This window comes from Odocoileus virginianus, chromosome 10 (genome assembly GCF_023699985.2).
Source record: "Odocoileus virginianus isolate 20LAN1187 ecotype Illinois chromosome 10, Ovbor_1.2, whole genome shotgun sequence".
Classification (NCBI taxonomy): domain Eukaryota; kingdom Metazoa; phylum Chordata; class Mammalia; order Artiodactyla; family Cervidae; genus Odocoileus; species Odocoileus virginianus.
Window position 1 is genome coordinate 57,878,415 of NC_069683.1, and position 25,423 is coordinate 57,903,837.

Here is a 25,423-nt window from a genome sequence, read left to right on the forward strand (position 1 = left end):
CACATATATATGGAATTTAGAAAGATGGTAATGATAACCCTATATGCAAAACAGAAAAAGAGACACAGATATACAGAACAGACTTTTGGACTCTGTGGGAGAAGGCGAGGGTGGGATGTTTCGAGAGAACAGCATCGAAACATGTATATTATCTAGGGTGAAACAGATCACCAGCCCAGGTTGGATGCAGGAGACAAGTGCTCGGGCCTGGTGTACTGGGAAGACCCAGAGGGATCGGGTAGAGGGGGAGGTGGGAGGGGGGATCGGGATGGGGAATACATGTAAAACCATGGCTGATTCATGTCAATGTATGACAAAAACCACTACAATACTGTAAAGTAATTAGCCTCCAACTAATAAAAATAAATGAAAAAAAATTAAAAAGAAAAAAAAAGAAGAACAAAACAAAACAAAGGACAGCATAAAAGACCTCTGGGACAACCTTAAACACACCAACATTTGTATTATAGGGGTCCCAGAAGGAGAAGAGAGAGAGAAAGGACTCAGGAAAGTATTTGAAGAGATAATAGATGAAAACTTCCCTAACATGGGAAAAGAAATAGTCAACAAAGTCTAGGAAGCAGAGTCCCAAATAGGATAAACCCAAGGATGAAGACACTGAGACACACGGCAATCAAACTGCCAAAAATTAAAGACAAACATAAAATATTAAAAGCAATAAGGGAAAAATGATACACACACAGAAGACATACATACAAAGGAACTCCCCTATGATTATCAGCTGATTTCTCAACAGAAACTCTGCAAGTCAGAAGGCAGTGGCACAGTACATTTAAAGTGATGGAAGGAAAGTACCTATAACCAAGAAAACTCTGTCCAGCAAGGATCTTGTTTAGATTTGATGGAAAAATCCAAAGCTTTACAGACAAGCAAAAGTTAAGAGAATTCAGCACTACAAAACCAGCTTTACAACAAATGCTAAAGGAACTTCTCTGGGAAGGAAACACAAGAGAAAGAAAAAACACACAAAAATAAGCCCAAGACAATTAAGAAAGTGGTGCCACCAAGGAAGCCCAACAGGATCATACCTATTCACAATTATGTTAAATGTAAATTTATTAAATGCATAAGCAAAAGACATAGACTGGCTGGGTGAATAGAAAAATAAGACCCATATCTACAAGAGACCTACCTCAGATCTAGGGATACTTACAGACTGAAAGTAAACACATGGGAGAAGGCAGTCCATACAAATGGAAATCAAAAGAAAGCCTGAGTAGCAATATTCGTATCAGACAAAGCAGATTTTAAAACACAGCCTGTTATAAGAGACAAAGTAGGACAGTACATAATGATCAAGGGATCAATCCAAGAAGAAGATATAACAATTGTAAGTAAATATGCACCCAATACAGGAGCACTCAACATGTAAGGCAAATACTAATAACCATAAAGGAAGAAATTGACAGCAACACAATAATAGTGGGGGGCTTGAACATCCCACTTTCATCAATGCACAGATCATCCACAGAAAATTAATAAGGAAGCATGGGCCTTAAATGAATGACACATTAGACCTGATAGACCTAAGTGATATTTATAGAGCATTCCACCGAAAAGCAGCAGGCTATACGTTCTTCTCAGAGCACACAGAACATCCTCCAGAACTGATCACATGCTGGGCCACAAGGCGAACCTTGGTAAACTTAAGAAAACTGAAACCATATCCAGTATCTATTCTGATCATAACACCGAGACTAGAAATAAACAAGGGAAAAAAGACTGTAAAAAGACACAAACATGTGCTAGCTGAACAATATGTTATGGAACAACCAATTGATCACTGAAGAAATCAAAGAGCAAATTAAAAAATACCTAGGGACAATAATAATGAAAGCACAATGGTCTAAACCCTAAGTGATGAAGCAAAAGCAGTTCTAAGAAAGAAGTTTACAGCAATACAATCAAGAAACAAGAAAAATCTCAAATAAAGAACCTAAGCTTGCACCTAAAGAAACTAGAGAAAGAAGGACAAACGAAACGTAAAGTTAGTGGAAGGAAACAAATTATAAAGATCTTGGCAAAAATAGAGAAATAGAAACAGAGACCAAACAATCACAAAGATCAATGAAACTAAAAGCTGGCTCTTTGAAAAAATAAACAAAACTGATAAACCTTTAGCCAGACTCAGCAATATAAAAAGGGTGAAGACTCAAAGCAATAAAATTATAAATGAAAAAGAAGTTACAACTGACTCCAAAGAAACACCAAGGATCATATGAGACTACTATGAGCAACTGTATGCTAATAAAATGGACAACCTGGAAGAAATGGACAAATTCTTAGAAAGGTACAGTATCCCTACACTGAACCAGGAAGAAACAGAAAATATGAACAGACCAATCAGGAGCACTGAAATTGCAACTGTGACTGTCATTTAGAGAAGAGTTCACATCTATGCTTCTGAAACTGTTTCAAAAAATTGCTAAGGAAGGAAAACTTCCAAACTCATTCTATGAGGCCCCCATCGCCCTGATACAAAATCAGACAAAGACACCACACATAAGAAAAGAAAATTACAGGCTAATATCACTGATGAACACAGATTCAAAAACCTTCAACAAAACGCTAGCAATTCGTATCCAACAATACATTAAAAAGATCATTCACCATGATCAAGAGGGATTCATCCCAGGGATACAAGGATTTTTCAATATCCGCACATCAATCTATATGACACGTCACATCAACAAGTTGAAGAATAAAAACAGTATGATCATCTCAATAGATGCAGAAAATTTTTCACAAAATTCAGAACCCATTTATGATAAAAAACTCTCCAGAGAGTGGGCACAGAGGGAACATACCTGAACAGAATAAAGGCCATATACAACAAACCTATAAGTAACATCATATTCAATGGTGAAAAGCTGAAAGCATTTCCTCTAAGATCAGTAAAAAGACAAGGATGTCCACTTTCACCTTTATTCAACATAGTTTTCAAAGTCCTTGCTACAGCAATCAGAGAAGAAAAGAAAATAAAGGGAATCTAAATTGGAAAAGAAGTTAAACTGTCACTGATGATGTAATACTATACATAGAAGATCCTAAAGATGCCAGCAAAAGCTACTAGGGCTCATCACTGAGTTTAGTAAAAATGCAGGTCACAAAATTAACACAGTAATCTGTTGCATTTCTATACACTAACAATGAAAGACTGGAAAGAGAAATTCAAGAAACAATTATATTTACCATCACATCAGAAAGAATAAAATACCTACAAATAAACCTACCTAAAGGGACAAAAGAATTGTACCCCAAAAACTGCAAGACACTGTTGAAATAAAAAGACAAACAGATGGAAAGTCATACCATGTTCATGTGTTGGAAGAATCAATACTGTCATAATAACTATTCTGCCTGAAGCAATCTACAGATCCAATGCAATCCCTATCAAATTACCAATAATATTTTTCATAGAAATAGAACAAAAAATATTAAAATCTATACAGACACATAAGATACCGAACAGTCAGGCAACCTTGGGAAAGAAAAACAGAGCTAGAGGAAATCAGACTCCCTAACTTCAAACTATACTACAAGCTACAGTCACCAAAACAGTATGGCATTGGCACAAAAAACAGAAATATATATCAGTGGGACAGGATAGAAAACCCAGAAATAAAGCCATGCACTCAGGGCCAACTAATCTATGGCAAAGGAGGCACAACTACACAATGCCGAAAGACCCCGTTCAACAAACAGTGCTGGGAAGACTGGACAGCTACGTGCAAAACATTAGACAATTCTTCAACACCATACACAAAAACAAGCTCAAGATGGATTACCCAAACGTGAGGCCGAACACTATAAAACTCCTAGAGGAAAACAGGCAGAACAGTCTCTGACACAAATGGCAGCAATATCTTTCTTGATCCATCTCACAGAATAATGGAAATAAAAGCAAAAATAAACAAACAGGATGTACTTAAATCAAAAGGGTTCACACAGCAACGGGAACCACAAAAAAACAAAAAGAGAGCCCACAAACTGGGAGAAAATATTTGCAAATGATGTGGAATACAAGGGATTAGTCTCTAGAATTTACAAGTAGCTCAGGACGCTTAGCAACATCAAAACAAATAACCCAATCAAATATTGGGCAGAAGAGTTAAATAGGCATTTCTCCAAAGAAGACATACAGATGGCCAAGAGAACATAAAAAGATGTCCAACATCGCTAATTTACAGAGAAATGCAAACCAGACTATAATGAAATATCACTTCACACCAGTCAAAATGGCTACCATCAAAAAATCCATAAACATAAATGCTGGAGAGGGTGTGGAGAGAAGGTGACCCTCCTACACTGTTAGTGGGAATGCAAACAGGGAGATATTATAGAGACCAGTATGGAGGTTCCTTAAAAAGAATAAAAATAAAGCTAGCATATGACCCTGCAGTCCCATTCCTGAGCATGTATCTGGAGAAAAACGTGATCCATAAAGATACATGCATCTGTGTGCACTGAAGCACTGTTTACAAGAGCCAAGACATGGAACCAACCTAAGTGCCAGTCAACAGAGGAATGGATAAAGATGTGGCCACATATACCCGGGAATATCACTCAGCTGTTGGAAGGAGTGAAATGATGCCATTCGCAGCAACATGCACAGGCCCAGCGGTCGCCACACTGTGTGGAAGACAGGAGGAATATCACAGCACATCCCTTCTACATGGACTCTAGAGAGAAGTGATACGGATGAACTCACTGACAAAACAGAAAGACCCACAGCCTTAAGAGAAGAAACTTACGGTTACCTGTACACACTGCTATATGTAAGATGGATAGCCAAAAATACCTACTATATAACACACGGAACTCTGTTCAATATTATGCGGCAGCCTGGATGGGAGGGAAGTCTGGGGAAGAACAGGCATATGTATGTTTATGGCTGAGTCCCTCTGCTGTTCACCTGAAACTACCGCAACACTGTTAATCAGCTATGCTCCAATACAACATAAAAAGTTTAAAAAAATCATCGTGAGAAAACTGGTTAGCTCTTTGGAAAAAGAATGAAGTTAGATCCTTACTCCAAAGTATAATTCAAAATAAACTCCAAATAAACTAAGTGTCCAAAATAAAAAGAACTGGCTAATCAGTTTCTGGATGGAGAAATCTATTACAAATAAAACAAGAAAGGTGGAAGATACTACTAAAAAGATTAATAAAGACTTAGAATCTAAATGTTAAAAAAAATAAAAGAAATGATACAAATAAACTTACTTACAAAACAGAAACAGACTCACAGAGAACAAACTTAAAGTTGCAATGGGTAGGGGAAGAATGTGGGGAAGGGATAAGTAGGTAGTTCGGGACTGACACATACACACTGCTATATTTAAAATAGTACTGATGTATGGTAGAAACCCATATAATATTATAAAGCAATTATCTTTCAATTAAAAATAAATACAATTTAAAAAATAATAAAATGGATAACCAACAAGGGCAAGCTAAAAATCACTGTATAATTCTCCTCAATGTTATGTGGCAGCCTGGCTAGGAGGGGACTCTGCAGGAGACAGATACATGTGTACGTATGGCTGAGTCCCTCTGCTGTTCCCCTGAAACTATCATAACAGTGTTAACTGGCTATATCCCAACACAAAGTAAAAAGTTAAAAAAAAAACAAACAACCTCACAAACACACAGAGATCCAAACGGAAAAGGAAACTTAGTTTTCATTCTAATCCACTAATTACAAATGCGTTTTGTAGAAAAAAATATTTCCAACAAATAAAGTCTAGGATCAGATGGTTTCACTGCTGAATTTATCAAACATTTAAAGAAGAACTAATACTAATCCTTTTCAAACTCTTTCAAAAACAGAATAGGAGGGAACATTTCCAAACTCATTTATTAGCTTAGCATTTACCCTGATGCCAAAATCAGACAAGGATGCCAAAAGAAAATTACAAATCAGAATCACTGATGAATGTCGATATAAGGAATTCTGGAAAAAAAAAAATCAGCAAGCCAAATTCCACAGCATCATACACCATGATCAAGTAGGATTTTATTTCAGGCATTCAAGAATGGGTCCACACTTACAAATTAATGAATGTGATACACCACACTAACAAAATGAATTAAAACCATGATAATCTCAATGGATGCAGAAAAAAGCATTTGACAAAACTCAACACATATTTATGATTAAAAACTTTCAACAAAGTGGGTATAGAGGGAATGTACCTCAACTTAATAAAGGCTGTATAGGACAAGCCCACAGCTAACATTATATTCAATGGTGAAAAGTTGAAAGCTATTCTTCTAAGATCAGGAATAAGACAAGGATGCCTACTCTTACCTGTCCTGTCCAACACTACTGGAAGTCTTATCCAGAGCAATTAGTTAGGAAAAAGAAATAAAAGGCACCCTAATTGGAAAGAAAGAAGTAAAACCACCACTACTTGCAGATGACATGATACTATATATAGAAAACACTAGAGACTTCATTAAAAAGTAATAAATTCAGTAAAGTTGCAGGATAGAAAAATCAATATTTAAAAATCTCCTGAGTTTTTATACACTAATAACAAACTAACAAAAAGATATTAGGGGGAAAATATCCCAGTTAAAATCTCATCTGAAAGAACAAAATATCTAAGAATATTAATAAATTTAAGAGGTAAAAAACCTACACTGAAACACTGATAAAAGAAACTAAGACACAAATAAATGAAAAGATATTCTGTGCTTACAGATTGTTAAAATTCTATTGTTAAAATGCCCCCACTACTCAAATTAGTATAGGTTTGGTATAATACCTATCAGAATTCTAATGACATTTCTCACAGAAATAGAACCAAGAATACTCAAGTTTGTATGGAACTATAAAACACCCTGAATAGCCAAAGTAGTCCTGAGAAATAACAAAGCTGGAGGCACTATGCTTCCCGACTGCAAATTATTTTACAAAGCTAGTAATTAAAACAGTATGGTACTGTCATAAAAGGGTTTCCCCTGGTGGCTCAGCAATAAAAAATTCTCCTGCCAATCCACAGTGTTAGAAAGAGTTGAACATGACTTAGCGACTAAATAACAACAAATGGAACAAAGTAAATATGTTGTTCAACAAAGTTTTTGGTGAAAATGAAAAATGTGTCTCTTATTTTTACTTAAAAACCAAAGGAAACTTTTGGCTAACTCAATACAGTATGGTGCCTACAGTTAGTAACAGAGTAGCACACATTTGAAAGCTACTAAGAAAAGTAAATCTTAAAAGTTCTCATTATAAGAAAAAAATTTTGTAACTATGTGTGGTGATGGATATGAAGTAGACGTATTATGGTGATCATTTTGCAATATGTATATATCATTTTACAAAATATACAAATATCAAATAACTATGTTTTATACCTGAAACTAGTATGTTATATGTCAATCATACATAAACAAAATACAGCACAGTCATACAATGGAATAGGTCTTTCCTGGTGACTCAGTTGGTAAAGAGTGCAATGTGGGAGACCTGGGTGCAGTTCCTAGGTTGGGAAGAGCCCCTGTAGAAGGAAATGGCAACCCACTCCAGTATTCTTGCTTGGAGAATTCCATGGACAGAAGAACCTGGTGGGCTACAGTCCATGGGATCACAAAGAGTCAGACACACAACTAAGTGACTAACACTTTCACTTGAATGAAATAGTGCTAAATCGTACAACACAGATGAAACTTGAAAAACATTACTCCAAGTGAAAGATGTCAGTCATAAAAGGCCAAATATTATAGGATTCCATTTATAGGAAATGTCTAAAATAAATAAATCCCAGGAACAGAAAGCAGATTACTGTTTGCCAAAGGGAAGGGGGAGTATATGGGGGAGTAACTGCTAATGGGTACAGAATTTCTATTAATATCCATGCTGACGTATGTGTTAGTCACTCAGTCCTGGACTCTTTGTGACCCCACGGACTGCAGCCCACCAGGCTCTTCTGTCCATGGAACTCTCCAGGCAAGAATACTGCAGTGGGTTTCCATTTCCTTCTCCAATCTGGGCTGATAAAAATATTCTAAAATCAGGCAATAGTTATATAACTTAATGAATATACTAAAACACACAAAACTATACAAGTTTTAAAAGGAATTTTCTGGTATGCTAATTTATCTCAATTTATTTAAAAAAAGATCCTAATCTATTTCTCCACTACTGGACTTTAGCAGGTTCTGTGATTAACTATGACCAACAGAATGCTGCAGATGTGACTCTGATACTGCTGAGCCAAGATCTCAAGAGGTTTGCAAGACTCCACTATCACCTCAAAGACTGGTTTCCTTGAGAACGAGAAACCACATGAGGGGGAAAAAGCCACAGAAGGAAGCCAGTACAGTACCAAACACCGGAAACACGAAAAAAGCTCTCTTCGACCATCCAGTCCATGCAGATCCACCACCTTACTGCTGCCACATTAATAAGCTCAGGCAAAATCAGGTTTTTGAGCCTAGCCCAAAATCCTAAGCCACAGAATTATGTACAAGTAGAAGAGCTATGTTCATCTTTAAGAAGAAAAAAATTCAATATCCTAATAACTTTCTAAGCACTACATTTATTTTTACTTCCCTTTTATGTCATTTAAAACATTTTAATGCTCACAACCTGTCCCATTTGGGAGATTTGGTTCTTCCTAACAAGATAAGCTCAATTAATCTAGTAACTGAGTTTACTAAACTCACAAAGCTAGATCTTCTTAAAAGTTTTAAAAATGTTTTAAAATTATATACTTATGTCTGGCACTGCTGGTCCTGAAATTTAACTGCTCTGAATTACTGATGCTAAATCCTAGCTTCAAGTTCTTGCTAAGGCCAAATTCCAAACTTTTTCAGATCAAGTTACAGTGAAACACTGAAGATGTTTTGTTTTCTAGTACGAAATATATTTCTAAATATTTCTAAGATGATTCTTTCTGAGCCTATTTCCAGAAACTAAAGAATAATACTTTATTGCTTTGAAATAAACATATAATTTATCTTCATCAAAAGTTATAAACAGATAAGCTGATATGCTTTCCAATGCAAGCAGAAACCGTTTTTCCTTAAACAGTTCTAGAAAAATTTATGTTTCAATTAAATTGTGATATTGAAACATTTAATTCTTCTAAGCAAACGTGAGATGATTTATTTTCATTAAAAGATAATTTTCTTATAATTTTATGATTTTCTTATAAAACTCTAATTTTTAAAAAATCACTGATCAACATGGCAGAATTAATGGTATCAACAATCAGACATTTCTTTTTGTAAGTAATATCCAATGTGACATCATCCTTATTTCATCAGAATTAAATATATACCAATCATATATTCAATTTCAGTATCTTCCTTCAAGTCATATATTCATTTTTAATTTCCAACTGCTAACACATTAATATTCAACAAAATTTCTAACATACTTTTACTAATGTTGTACAAGGTAATGATGCAAAAATTCAAATAAAGAATAAGAAATTCTAACTACATTTCAAACTTTATTTTATAGAAAGGAAAATAACCTTATGTCCTTAGGCCATTCTTCAAAGTGATAAACAATGCATCAGTGATGCCAGAGTTGATCTGAAGTAACACTTTACCTCTGCATTAATTTTTCCCAAAAGACAAAAGTGTCAGTAAAGACAAAACAAATACCTAATATACCTAAATGAGCTCTGCCTTCATTTTAATATTACACATTTGTACACGGTGTCAGCACAAGAGTACAGAATTCAGCTCAGCAGCAGCAATGCAAAGGACAGCCCAAGGATTATAGTCAGACAATTACTCAGAGTCAAAGACAACTACTGTCAGCCTGGAAAGTGGTATTAATTGTGAGGGAAAAAAGATTTATGTGGACTGATGTGTGGCCAATAACAATGGTGGGGGGATTCTAAAGTATGTATAAGAATGAAATTCTTTATAGCATCTTTTAATTGAGGTAACTAAATACTCGTTTGAAAGAAATGCCACTGTGGGAGGAGAAAACAATAAATGACTCTTATTTCATTAAAAAATTTTAACTAGCAAGTGTGTCAAAAGTTCATGTGCTATTTTAAAGTTACTTCAGGATGATACTCTGAGTAAAAGTCTTCAACAATATATAGACGGAAAACTTACTGCCTGTGCTTGCTTAATAAACTCAAGAATATCTTCTTTTAAAGCCTGATGAATTTTTGCTGGGCCTTTATCATCCCAGAGACAGACTGCATGTACATCCCTGTAAAAAATAAAGCAGGTAAACAAACATTAACACTGGAACAAGAACAAACACAAAACTGTTTTGTTTCAATATGGTTTCCATGGACCATGAATCCATTTATAAGAACCAAGCACTCTTTGTAAGCTTTCTCATACAGGTACACTTGCTTCTATTTTTATTTTCTTTGTTACTGTTTTCCTTAAATCTTTGCCACTTTATTGATTAAATTTATAAATTACAAAAGCATCCCCCAATCAAACTTCCAAAGTTAAATACTACCAAAATTTTTTTGTGCAAAGACAAGTATAAATTCTTTAATATATAACACTATATATATATATACACACACACATATAAACTATCCATTTTTAGAAAATTAGTAATTTAAATACTATTACAACAAAACTCCAAATTTCTCCCAAATATTCATCACATTTACACATCAATTATCACCGTGCCTCCTTTACTTAGAATACACATATACTCACTGCTGATTCACGTTACTATACAGCAGAAACTAATAAAACATTGTAAAGCAATTATAGTCCATTTAAAAGATAAATCTAAAACAATTAAGAAGAAAAAAAAGAAAAGAATGACTATTTCAACTTTCTAATACAATAAAATACAAAATTTAACTTTTTGAAAAACAAAACAAAACAAAACAAAATATAATTGATTCAAATAAATAGAGGGCTTCTCTGGCAGGTTGGTGATAAAGAATCTGCCTCTGTTTGATCACTGGGTTGGGAAGACTCCCCTGGAGAAGGAAATGGCAACCCACTTCAGTATTTTTGCCTGGGAAATCCCATGGAGACGGGAGCCTGATGGGCTGCAGCCTGTGGGGTCACATCCCACTTCGGTATTTTTGCCTGGGAAATCCTATGGACACAGGAGTCTGATGGGATACAGTCTGTGGGATCACAAAAGAGTCAAACATGACTTAGCGACTAAACAACAACAAAATAAACAGAAACAAAAGCTCTTTAAACACTAAAGCTGACATATTTGACCCTAAAGGTCATTCATTACAGAAACATATTTAATATTAATACATGTTCACAGAATGATTTTAATTACTACCTAGTAGAGCAGGGAAACGTAACAAAAGCTAGAGTCTTAGACTGTGTGTGTGTGTGGGTGTGTGTGTGCGCTCACACAAGCACTTAGTCAAGTCTGACTCTCTGCATCCCCATGGACTGGGGCCCCACAGTCTCCTCTAGAATTTTCTAGGCAAAAATCCCCTAGAAAAGTTGCCATTTCCTTCTTCAGGGGATCTTCCCCACCCAGGGACTGAACCCCAGTCTCTTGTGTCTCCTGCATTGGCAGGCAGGTTCTTTACCAGCTGAGCCACCAGGGAATATAGTCTTATAGTGGGGATTCTCTTACTCAAAAAATGTTCCCCAGTACTTTATAGAGCCCTATATACATTTTAAAATCTACATTATGATAAAAACAAGAGCATTAAAAAAAAGGCCAAAAAAATCATCTCTAGAATTCTAACATATAATAATAGCCAAATAGTTTGTTTTATATTCAGATTCTTAGGGGTATAATCATAACCCAAAGTTTTGTCTATATATTAATTTGAACTTGCTTTGATCATTTGTTAAATTCAGCTTAATAGTGGCATCTGGTCCAGAGTAGATGTAGTTAAGCACACAAATATTTGTTAAATAACAACATAAGAGGTAACATCCAACTGCTCGTGCTGTGCTAAATCACTTCAGTCATGTCTGACGCTTTGCAACCCTATGGACTGTAGCCAGTCAGGCTCCTCTTCCTCGGAACTCTCTAGGCAAGAACACTGGAGTGGGTTGCCATGCCCTCCTCCAAGGGATCTTCCCAACCCAAGGACTAACCCACGTCTCTTTCATCTCCTGCATTGGCAGACAGGTTCTTCACCACTAGCGCCACCTGGGAAGCCTCATCCACTGCTTGTGTGTCAGCTGATCAGCTGTGTCAGGTTCTTCGCAACCTCGTGGATTGGGGCCCGCCAGGCTCCTCTGTCCATGGGATTTCCAGGCAAGAATACTCAAGTGGGCTGCCATTCCCTTTTCCAGGGGATCTTCCTGACCCAGGGATTGAACACAGGTCTCCTGCATTGAAGGCAGATTCTTTACCATCTGAACCACCAAGGAAAGTCCTCCAACTGCTTATGATATGCTAAATACTATTCTAAGTTGTTTCAACTCAACCTTCACAGCAACTCTGATATAGTACACTTTTATTGCTATCTTAGAGATGGGGAAACTGAGGCAGAGAAAGGTTATATAACACTCCCAAGATTACACAGCTAGTATACAGTGAACACAGGCAACTGGGCTCCAGAGCCCACATCCAACTGTTTCCCTTAATTTATTCCTGCACCTCTCCAATCCATTCAACAGTAGCTAAACTGATCTTCATAAAATTCAAATTACATCTTATTGCCTCTGTATTTGTGGCTTTCCAGGAGGTGCCAGAGGTAAAGAACCTGTCTGCCAATCCAGGAGACTTAAGAGACTCACGGTTCGATCCTGGGTCAGGAAGATCCCCTGGAGGAGGAAATGGCAACTCACTCCAGTACTCTTGCCTGGAAAATTTCATGGACAGAGGAGCCTGTCAAGCTACGGTCCAAGGGGTCACAAAGAGTCAGACACACTGAAGTGGCTTAGGACGCATGCCCACCTCTATATTTAAAATCTTCCAATGGTTTCCTACTGTTCTTTGAATGAAGTGCAAAATAGTTAACTGACCTCTGTAATACCTCTGCAGTCTCCCTTCATGGCTAAAGAAATCTAGAGTTTAAAAGAAAAAACTGACACAAAAATAGATTGATTATATTTCAATAAGTTTATAGCTACTAAGCCTATAAACACAGATGGTTTAGGAACTTAAGGCAAAGGAAAGGGTGGAAATGAGAGATAAAGAGAAAAGGGGCAGACTCCCTGGAAGAGTTGTTTTCTGTTTATCTCAAAGAACAAGTGGGCTTTTGCCAGACAAACGTGTAAGAGGGTGAAGGAAGGCTATTTTATGAAAAAGTCACAATGTGAGTAAAGAACTATAGATCACTAGGGTGTATACAGTGAACTATTAACCACTCAATGTGCATGTCAAGTGTGAAACAAGAAACTGGGCAAACTTTTTTTTATTCAATCAATGTTATTGTATCCATCACCTAAGTGTCTCTGCAATTTGGACATTTCCATCCATCACCACTCCACAATCAAAATTACCATCTTCTCTTACTTAATTTACTGTAACACAAACTTGCATGTATTGACTGCCAAGGACTTTACACATACTGACCTACGTATTAGTTTAGGTCTTCTGAGAAACAGCTGGGATCAGACATGGCAAAAGATTTGAGGGTAATGCCTGTGAGGGCTTCCCAGGTGGCTCAGTGGTAAACAATCCACCTACCAATGCAGGAGACACAAACTTGATCCCTGGCTTGGGAGGATCCCCTGGAGAAAGAAATCGCAATTCACACCAGTACTCTTGCCTGGACACGACCATGGACAGCAATGGCTACAGTCCATGGGGTCAAAAGAGTAGGACACAACTGAGTGGCCAAGCACGCGTGCAGTGTCTGTGGGGGATGATAGGAAGTGAGCTACATGAAGCTGGGCAAGAGAGAAGCCCACAGTGCCAGCCTGAGCCCTGTGGGAAAGAGTAGGAAGAAAGGAGGTTGAGTACCAAGAGTCTTAAGACTACAGTTGCAAGAACATTTTGCAAACAAAGTTTTGGAGCACAAGTCACTCATCAGCAGAGTCCCCTAGCTCTCTAAAATAGGACTACCTTAGTATCCCTGCTTACTCAGACCCACTGTGGCACATGCTGGAAAGGCTCAAATGTGACTTGAGTCTCTTAAGGGCAAAAGAGAATGGTGTGGCATTGGGTACCCAAGAAAGAGACAAACTTGTGATCCACATGTCTTCTCCAGCTCCCTTTCCTCAACTTCCAGGTACTTCTGTATGTTGCTACATCATGGAAGAAGATCATCAATACACTCTTTCCTATTTGAAACACAATACTTCTCACCACCACACGACAGAATATGTTGAGGCTCCTGGCCAATTCTCATACACATTTTGAAGAATATAATATATATTGTGCTGGCCAAGAAGTTCATTGGGTTTTTTCTGTAAGATGTTATGGAAAAACCCAGAAGAATTTTTGGTTAATCCAATTCTTGAGCAGTATATGATAATACCCTTAAAGTCCTTTATGTTCCTCTCTCTAATCCTACTCTCTCATTCCTCCCCAAAAGTAACTAAGTCTGAATTTGCTGTTTTGGGTTTTCAAGTTTTACAACATACTATGAGGGTTTCTAATTACAGAAATATATCAAATGATAATATTTTCAAATAATTTTCTTACTCAACATGCTTCTGATATTTACCCACATAAGTGCATGTAGTTCCGGTTCATCTGTTACATCAAATGGCACTTCAACACAAAAGGGAAGGAATTATGGATGAGCAATAAACATCTGGAATTAAGTCTGAATGAATAAGAACACACTCTCTTGGAACATATAATCAAAGTGATTTTAAAAAGGGACCTGTTGGACTTTGCAGGTGGTCCAATGGTTAAGAATCCGCCTGTGAATTCAGGAGACCTGACTTGGGAAGATCCCACTTGCCATGGAGCAACTAAGTCCATGTGCCACAACCACTGAGCCTATTCTCTAGAGCCCACCATCCACAACTAATGATCCCTTGATCTGTAACTAATGAGCCTGCGTGTCTAGAGCCCATGTTCCACAACAAGAGAAGCCACCGCACAACAACAAAGTATCCTCCACTCGCCACAACTAGAGAAAGCGCATGCACAGCAACAAAGACCCAATGCAACCAAAAAATAAATATTTTCTTAAAAGTAAAGGAAATTGTTTATAAATACTTCAGTTCAGGCCTCAGTCGTGTCCGACTCTTTGCGACCCCATGAATCACAGCACGCCAGGCTTCCCTGTCCATCACCAGCTCCTGGAGTTTACCCAAATGCATGTCCATCGAGTAGGTGATGCCATCCAGTCATCTCATCCTCTGTCGTCCTCCTTCTCCTCCCGCCCCCAATCCCTCCCAGTATCAGGGTCTTTTCCAATGAGTCAACTCTTTGCATGAGGTGGCCAAGGTACTGGAGTTTCAGCTTCAGCATCAGTCCTTCCAATGAACATCCAGGACTGATCTCCTTTAGGATGGACTGGTTGGATCTCCTTGCAGTCCAAGGGACTCTCAAGAGTCTTCTCCAACACCACAGTTCAAAAGCATCAATTCTTCGGTGCTCAGCCGTCTTCACAGTCCAACTCTCACATCCATTCATGACCACTGGAAAAACCATAGCCTTGACTAGACGGACCTTTGTTGGTAAAGTAATGTCTCTGCTTTTTAATATGCTGTCTAGGTTGGTCATAACTTTCCTTCCAAGGAGTAAACATCTTTTAATTTCATGGCTGCAGTCACCATCTGCAGTGATTTAGGAGCCCAAGAAAATAAAGTCAGCCACTGTTTCCCCATCTATTTGCCATGAAGAGATGGGACTGGATGCCATGATCTTAGTTTTCTGAATGTTGAGCTTTAAGCCAACTTTTTCACTCTCCTCTTTCACTTTCATCAAGAGGATTTTAGTTCCTCTTCACTTTCTGCCATTAGGGTGGTGTCATCTGCATATCTGAGGATATATTTAAAAAGTCAAGGAGCTGGGAAATGGGAGAATGATGAAGTAAAAACTTTTTTTAAGGTTTTAAGTGGAGAGACAGAAAGGATGAGAAAAGAAGCAAGAGGTAAGAAGTATTTCATAGGTTTCAACTTCCTTAGGTTAAAAAGAAAAGAGAAATAGTGTGACCATGATGCAAAAAATAGGTATTCTGCTTTTAATTAACAGTAGTACTATACACTACTTTTTTTTTTTTTCCTGCCGCATGGCAGGACATGTGGGATCTTATTCTCTGACCAGGTATTGAGCCACTGACCTGGTGCCTTCTGCAGTAGAAGCATGTACTCTTAACCACGAGGGTAGGTCCGATACCACACACTTCTGATTGAGAGCAAAAAGCAGAGAGGAGCCACTAATGGAAGCAAACTTTCAGATTAACAAAGAAAGGAAAAGAAAAGTGAAGAAACAATAGTATTTAATATGTGGTAAATTTATAGAAGAAATAGAAAGTATATCAGTTATAATATTAAATCTAAATAAACCATCCCATTAGAACAGAATATACCTGTCAAAAGGACAGATTCTATGATTCTACTTAATGAGGTACCTAGATAAATTCACAGAGACAAAAAGTAGAATGAAGGTTACCAGAGGCTGGGGGAAGGACGTACAGGTATTGTTTAATTGGTACAGAGCCTCTGCTTGGGATGTCAATGTTTTAAAAATGGAGAGTGTTGGTGTTTGTACAACACTGTGAATGAACTCAATGCCACTGAATCATACACTTGAAAATGGCTAAAATGATAAATTTTATGCAACGTACAATTTTACAAAAAAAAAAAAAAAATTTAATGGCTTAAGAGATACTGCTACTGCTACTGCTAAGTCACTTCAGTCGTGTATGACTCTGTGCGACCCCATAGAAGGCAGCCCACCAGGCTCTGCCATCCCTGGGATTCTCCAGGCAAGAACACTGGAGTGGGTTGCCATTTCCTTCTCCAATGCATGAACGTGAAAAATGAAAGTGAAGTCGCTCAGTCGTAGGCAAGTATAAACTGAAAGAAAGTAGAGTGGCAGTATCAGCATCATCCAAAGAAGAATTTAAAGTTACAGGATTAGTGATAGGAACATCATGTAATGATAAAAAAGCATCATTTATTAATGTATGTCCATTTATTGACACCAAAAATAAACATAGTAAAATGCAAAACTAACAGAACTGTAAAAACTTGACATATTTGAATACTTTAATGAAACATCCTTATATCAGGAGGATGAAAACATTAAGCTCAGTCAACAATAGCTTAGATTACTGGATTCTTTTTCTTATATAACAAGAAGTTTAGAAGGAGGAAAAGGCTGGTGTTTTGTTCAGAGACTCATCAAGACCTTTCTCTCTCCACTTTGTCACTTTAGCATGTTAGCCTACGACTGGTCAAAGGCGGAAAGGGAGGAGGGTGCCGGGCACATTAGTTAAATTCATCTGGAAAGCAAAAAACTTCCCAGATGCCCTCCCATAGGTGTATTTGCCAGAATGTGTAATGTGCCCAGCCACCTTAGCAGCAAGAAGTGAACATTACATTATCCAGCCTCTACAGTGGGAGGAACACAAGGCAAAGGCGTAAGGCCCAGCCAGTCAACAGTGTCTGCCAGAGAATCTCTCAACATTTAAAATCTAGAAGAAAAAAATTAAAGACACACAGGAATTTAAAATACAATTAATGGAGGAATTCCCTGGCAGTCTCTGTGTTTTCACTACTGTAGCCTCGGGTTCAATCCCTGGTTGGGGAAATTAAATCCCATAAACCAAGGGGCACAGACAAAAAAAAAAGTTAATGTCTATGATTTACTAGGCAGAGATTCTTGCAACTCACAAAAAGATAAAGTTTTCCTAAGAGCACAGGAAAACACACAAAATTTTTAAAAAATAATTTTATAGGCTGTTTCACTGATTATAATCCATAAATAACTAAATTAAAACTTCACTATATAGAAATTTCAGTTCCTAGATAATGCATGGATTAAAGAAAAAACAAAAATTACCTACAATCAAGAAAGAAAAACATTTCATACCACAAAACCTATGGTGACCATAAAAGTAGTATTAAGAAAAAAAATACAGGAGGCAGGGATCAAGATCATCCCCACAGAAAAGAAATGCAAAAAGGTAAAATGGTTGTCTGAGGAGGCCATACAAATAACTGTGAATGGAAGAGAAGCAAAAGGCAAAAGAGAAAAGGAAAGATATACCCATTTGAATGCAGAGTTCCAAAGAATAGCAAGCAGAGACAAGAAAGACTTCCTCAGCGATCAATGCAAAGAAATAGAGAAAAACAACAGAATGGGAAAGACTGTGCCAAAGCCTTTGACTGTGTGGATCACGATAAACTGTGGAAAATTCTGAAAGAGATGGGAACACCAGACCACCTGACCTGCCTCTTGAGAAATCTGTATTCAGGTCAGGGGCCAACAGTGAGAACTGGACATGGAACAATAGACTGGTTCCAAATAGGAAAAGGTGTACATCAAGGCTGTATACTGTCACTCTGCTTATTTAACTTGTATGCAGAGTACATCATGAGAAACACTGGGCTGGATAAAGCACAAGCTGGAATCAAGACTGCCGGGAGAAATACAAATAACCTCGGATATGCAGATGATACCACTCTTACGGCAGAAAGTAAAGAAGAACTAAAGAGCCTCTTGATGAAAGTGAAAGAGGAGAGTGAAAAAGTTGGCTTAAAGCTCAACATTCAAAAAACTTAGATCATGTCATCTGATCCCATCACTTCAATGCAAATAGATGGGCAAACAGTGGCTGACTTTATTTTCTTGGGCTCCTAAATCACTGCAGATGGTGACTGCAGCCATGAAATTAATTAAAGATGCTTGCTCCATGGGAAAAAAGTTATGACTAACGTAGACAGCATATTAAAAAGCAGAGACATTACTTTACCAACAAAGGTCCATCTAGTCAAAGCTACAGTTTTTCCAGTAGTCATGTATGGATATGACAGTTGGACTATAAAGAAAGCTGAGCGCCAAAGAATTGATGTTTTTGAACTGTGGTGTTGGAGAAGACTTTTGAGAGCCCCTTGGACTACAAGGAGATCCAACCAGTCCATCCTAAAGGAAATCAGTCCTGAATATTCATTGGAAGGACTGATGCTGCAGCTGAAACTCAAAATACTTTGGCCACGTGATGCAAAGAGCCAACTCATCCAAAAAGACCTGATGCTGGGAAAGACTGAAGGCAGGAGGAGAAGGGGACGACAGAGGATGAGTTGGTTGGACGGCGTCACCAACTCAATGGACCTGAGTCTAAGTAAACTCTGGGAGCTGGTGATGGACAGGGAAGCCTGGCATGCTGCAGTCCATGGGGTCGCAAAGAGTTGGACACAACTAACTGACTGAATTGAAGAAAAAAATATATGACTTGAAAGGTTTGATTGTAAAGAAAAATGTTAAAAAGAATTTTAAAACTAAGAAACTAAAGAACAAAATAAACTGGAGACCAAAAAGAAAACAAAAAAAGGAATAAATACTATTTTTTCTGAATAACTAATTTTTCCCTTTTTTCTTTTCTCTATTTACAATTATTTTGTACTTCATTAATTTTGTCTTTTGTCTTTCCTTCCTTCTACTTTCTTTAAGTTCAGTTTGCCAGTTTTTTCCTCATTTCTTGAAATAAAATCTTAAACCGTGCACTTTTAGCATTTTCTGTGTATATGAATCGAAAGCTATGAATTCATATTGCACAGTTGGTTCCAATATATTTTGATAAATCATATCAAAGTAATTTTTATAGCTTGATTATTTGAAAAGACCTATATAATGGATCAACTCCTTAATATCCATATGGAAGAAAAATATGTAGGACTGGGGATAAAAAGTGAGACATAACCACATATAAAATAAAAGTATACTACCTGTAATTCTAAGGCAACCTACCGGTAGGCAAACCTACCAAAAAACTGAAATGAGGTGTGCAAACAGATACTTTGTCTTATTCCCAATTTTAAATGGAATGCTTCCAACATATTATTACTGGGATGTAGCTGCTAAGAGACTTATAGATGATCTCTACCAGTTTAAAGAATAATATTTTCATTTTTTATATTTCATTTTGGAAAGATCCTATGTCTTTTCTCCATCTACTAAGATGACTGATTTCTGATATGATTCTGTCTTGTTCTATTTGTTTTCTGAGTTCAATTTTCATTTCATTATTTCCTCAACTTTTGTTGATTTCTCTCCTCAGCTCTTAAATTTTCAGTTCAAGTTTGTTTTATAACCCCACATGGTTGTGTGAAAACAAAGAACTCAGTCTGAAGAGCTGTATTTGCATTCTACTTCATAGCTGGTTTCTGTGGGACAATTTTTATCACCTAAAATGTTATAATTTATGTACTTTTTAAAATAGTTTTGGATAGGTAATGTCTGCTTTGTCCTATTTACATTCATTTCATGGTCAGGGCTTCCCTGATGGCTCAGTTGGTAAAGAATCCATCTGCAACACAGGAGACCCCAGTTGATTCCTGGCTTGGGAAGATCTGCTGGAGAAGGGATAGGCTACCCACTCCAATATTCTTGGGCTTCCCTTCTGGTTCAGCTGGTAAAGAACCCACCTGCAGTGCAGGAGACCCCGGTTTGATTCCTGGGTCAGGAAGATCTGCTGGAGAAGGGTAGGCTACCCACTCTAGTATTGTTGGGCTTTCCTTGTGGCTCAGCTGGTAAAGAATCCGCCTGCAATGCAGGAGACCTAGGTTCGATCCCTGGGTCAGGAAGATCCTCTGGAAAAGGGAAAGGCTACTCCAGTATTCTGGCCTGAAGAATTCCATGGACTGTATAGTCCATGGGGTCACAAAGAGTCGGACAAAACTGAGCAACTTTCACTTTTATGGTCAGGATTCCTAGTTCAAGAGCACCTTCTTCAGTTTAGTGTAGTAAAGCCCAGTTTCTTTTATGGCCAGTGTTGATAATAGTGGAGAAAAGGGTTCCATTTCTGCAGAATCCTTAAATCTTCTAAATACTTAGCTGTCTGAAAATATGTTCATCTTGCCTTGAACATGACTGAAAACTCAACTAGGTAAAGAACACTAAGTTCAAAATAATTTCCCTTTAAATATTTCAAGAAAAATGTGTCAACCTCTTGCTTTCAATTTGGCCAACAAAGCACACAGACAGTCTGTTTTGCTTGAAAGGTTAACCGTTTTTTTTTATTTCTAAGAATTAGATTATTTTCTTTATCCTTGGAATTCTGAAACTAAAGGCATGTGTAGGCATGATTTTTTTTTTAGCATTTTCAATATGAAGATGGGGAGTGGGATGAATTGGGAGATTGGGATTGGCAATATTTACACTACTTATAAAATAAGTAACTAGTGAGAACCAACTGTATAGCACAGGAAACTCTACTCAATGCTCTGAGGTGACCTAAATGGGAAGGAAACCAAACAAGAGCGGATGTTTTGCATATGTGTGGCTGATGCACTTCGCTGGACAGCAGAAACTAACACCGCACTGGAAAGCTGTGTAAATGTGTGTGTGTGTGTGTGTGTGTGTGTACATACATACATACATATACATATAAAACAGTCACAAAGACAGGAGAAGAAACAGGAGAAGAAAAATAAGAGGAGGAGGAAGATCTGTAGGGCTAGGTGGGGAGATACAAGATTTCAGCCCCAGGAAATTTTCTTCTTATCCTTTGGGACTATATCCTCTCCTCTACTATCTCTGTCCTCTCCTACTGGAACCTCTTTTAAGTATGTGGTGGCTTAGTTGCTAAGTCGTGTCTGACTCTCGCGATGCCATGGACTGTAGCCCGCCAGGATCCTGTATCCATGGAATTTCCTGGGCCAGAATACTGGAGTGGGCTGCCATTTTCTTCTCTTTCCTTCTCTTTCTCTTTTAAGTATAAGTTAGCCAAATTCTAAAGACATTCTCATATTTCTTCATTTTTATTTAATTTTCCATACTCTGGTCTACATTCAAAGAGAACTCTTTGATTTTTTCTACTAATTTGGTATTTTTAAATTAAAAAACTTTTATTTTTTATTATAAAGATCTCTTCTTTATCTTGACTATTTCATTTTCAAAGTTGTCTCTCTCATTTAACTTCTCTCTAGTGATATAAACTAGAATGTTTTTTGAGCTATCTTCTAAACCTTGCATCATCTACTTATTCCTTGGTACAGTCTTGAGGATGGCCCCCAATGATCCCTGTATCCTGGTTGGTATCTGTACCCACGTATAAGTTCCATCTTGTCTGTGTGATCAATAGCATACAAAAGATAAGATGGTCTAAAGAACCTGCTGTGTAGTACAGGGAATTCTACTCAATATTCTGTAATTGCCTGTATGGGAAAAGAACTATAAGGAAACAAAAAAAAAGAGTGGATATATGTATACATATAACTGATTCACTGTGCTATACATCTGAAATTAGCACAACGTTGTAGATCAACTATAATTAAAAGACAGTGAGCGAGAGAGAGAGATGATGGTTTGTAATTTCCAAGATTTATAAAATGGGCTTCCCTGGTGGTTCAGCGGTTAAGAATCTGCTCTACAATGCAGAGGACACCGGTTTGATCCCTGTCCAGGAAGATTCCACATGACACGAAGCAACTAAGCCAGTGCGCCACAAGTACTGAGCCCCTGCTCTGGAGCCCAAGAGCCACAACTATGGAAGCCCAAGTGCCTCGGCGCCCATGCGCCACTAAAAGAGAAGCCACCACAATGAGAAGCCCCCTCGCTGCAGCTAGAGAAAAACACTGAGCAGCAATGAAGACCCAGCACAGCCAAGAAAAAAATCACCATGACTTCTGTCTTGGGAACACTCCTGCTCTGGGGAAAGCAAGCTGCCCAACAGTAAACAGCTCTATGGAGGGCTTCACACAGTGAGAAACTGAGCAGCTAGTGAAGAACTGAGGCCTGACGATACTCATGTGGGTTAGCTTTGAAGAAGATCATCCATTCCTAGCTGAACATAGGCCTAGATCTTTTCCTGGAGCTTGACTGCAACCTCGTAAGAGATCCTGAGTTACAGTAACTCAATTAGGCTGCAATCAGATTCCTGACCCTCAGAAACTGTGGGATAATAAATGTCTGTTTGTTATTTTAAGCTGCTACACTTCAGGGTAATTTGTTTTGTGGCAGTAGATAACTAATAGAAACAACAAAGAAGGCAGGGGACTACTGTAATCATTTAGGCAAGATAGTGGGGGGAAAAGACAAATGGGATGGAAAGAAAGTCAAGAGATAATAAAAATCTATGAAATCTAGTAATCAGATGGATATGAAGGAGTAAAAAGAAAAAACAGGAGGTTGACAGAAACTCCCAGGTTCTTTATTTCAGACTACAAATGACAGATTTTCATCATTCTATATCTGGAGTACTTACAGAACTTAAGGGACAGACATATGCAGGAAATAACAGGCCACATGGATATGGAAGTTCAATTCTGAAGATGATCTGGATTGCTTATATAGATGAGAACTCAGGTAAAAGAATAAGAAAAAGCAGAACTCTGGAGAAAACCAACATTCAAGAGGCACAAAAGGGATGAATCAGCTAACATGACTGGGATGAGGCAGACAAGAGATAGAAAAAAACAGGAAAAAGTGGTATCATAAAAACCAACTTAGGAACAAGAAAAACATTTCAAAATTATTTAAAGATGAATTTTTAAAAAAATATTAAAAATCAAGTCTCACAAATTAAAAATAATTTATTTTTCAATTTTGGCCTCAATGTCATAAACCAGAGTCAAACCAAACAATATATATCTAAAGCAGCAGCTCTCAACTGAAGATGGTACTGTACCCTCAGATGCTTGGAAATAAGAGCTTTTTTTTGCTCCAATAAATGAGGGGTGGGGAGAAGGGTACACAAAAAGTACTTGAGTCTGTGAGGGTGAAGGCCAGAGGTGGTAAACATGTCACAATATGCAGAACAATCTTTGATAACCACCCACAATACCAATAGCACCTCTACTGAAAAATGATTCAAGTTATGAGAAAAGGAGAGAAAACAGTCAATACAGTCCAATACAAATATATTATTTTAGTACCTCAGATTTAGAAAGATATAAGTAACCTAAAGGTTATTAACTAACAAGGCTAAATAGGCTAAAGTTTGGAAAGGTTTTAATTAATGTAGGTCTTACAGTTGGTGATGACATGGTAAGATATCTTTTTTTAAAAAAATATTTATTTATTTGTGAGGCTACAAAGGGTCTTAGTCATGGCATGTGGGACCTTCGATCTTCCTTGCAGCATGCATGATCTTTAGTTGTGGCTTGCAGGATCTAGTTCCCTGACCAGGGATCAGCCCAGGCTCCCTGCATTGGGAGGCTGTTTTAGCCGCTGGACCACCAGCGAAGTCCCCTACAGGCACCTTTTAACCTAAAAGGATTACACATATTGAGCAGCCCTGGATAACTCCAAGGAGATCAAGGGTTTTTAAAAACAATGTGCTGCTCTTTCTAGCCAGCGCCGAGCGATGGGCATCTCTTGGGACAACTGGCACAGGCGCCGTAAGACCGGGGGCAAGAGAAAGCCCTACCACAAGAAGCGGAAGTGTGAGCTGGGACGCCCGCTGCCAACACAAAGACTGGCCCCTGCTGCATACACACAGTCCGTGTGTGGGGAGGCAACAAGAAGTACCGGGCCTTGAGGCTAGACGTGGGGAACTTCTCCTGGGGCTCAGAGTGTTGTACACGCAGGACAAGAATAATCGATGTTGTCTATAATGCATCCAATAACGACTGGCCCATACCAAGACCCTGGTGAAGAACTGTATTGTGCTCATCGACAGCACACTGTACCGACAGTGGTACAAGTCCCACTATGCACTGCCCCTGGGCTGCAAGAAGGGGCCCAAGCTGACTCCTGAGGAGGAAGAGATTTTAAATAAGAAACTATCAAAGAAGATTCAGAAGAAATATGATGAGAGGAAAAAGGATGTGGAAATCAGCAGTCTTCTAGAGGAGCAGTTCCAGCAGGGCAAGCTTCTTGCATGCATCGCTTCAAGACCAGGCCAGTGTGGCTGAGCAGACGGCTATGTGCTAGAGGAAGAGAGCTCGAGCTCTATCTGAGGGAGACCAAGGCCCAGAAGGGCACATAAACCCTCTTCCCTCCTGTCTTAGCTCATCTAATAAAGGCGTATACTGTTCAAAAAAATAAAAATAAGTAAAAATAAAAACAATGTGCTGAGGTCACTAACTATAGCAAGTACTATTTCTGCTGAGATGTATAGTTTAAGCAGGAAACACCACTACACCTTGCTAACTTTCCCAGTCAGAAGTGCACAGAGACCAAGCATTATTCTACATGATAAATCATATTATCAAACAAAGTGGCAAAAACAAAACAGAATAGAAAACCCCACCACATTCAATATATGGTCCATAAAATACATTTGATTAAATAATTTAAGAAAAATACACATATACAGGAATGCTATGAAGTTTTTAAAATGTCTCAGATGCTTCTTACTAAATTCTAACTTCTCAAAAGGCCAAATCATGGATATAAGTTAATATAATGCAACAAGTTCTATGTTATTTAAGATTAGACTAT

General features: G+C 37.9%; 1 protein-coding gene and 1 pseudogene across 2 annotated transcripts in view; one reads left to right on the top strand and one right to left on the bottom strand.

Annotated features, from left to right (window-relative positions):
- The window catches only part of CUL5 (cullin 5), a 130,681-nt gene that overhangs the window by 69,912 nt on the left and 35,346 nt on the right, over positions 1 to 25,423 (bottom strand). The window contains exon 3 of one of the 2 annotated variants that reach the window (XM_020891364.2): positions 10,111 to 10,210. The exons of the other annotated variant lie outside the window; for it this stretch is intronic. Within the exon in view, the coding sequence (XP_020747023.1) occupies positions 10,111 to 10,210 (100 nt within the window). The remainder of the gene's footprint in view (positions 1 to 10,110; positions 10,211 to 25,423) is intronic. 2 annotated transcript variants of the gene reach the window in all.
- Positions 24,330 to 24,968, top strand: LOC139037213 (small ribosomal subunit protein eS8 pseudogene; annotated as a pseudogene).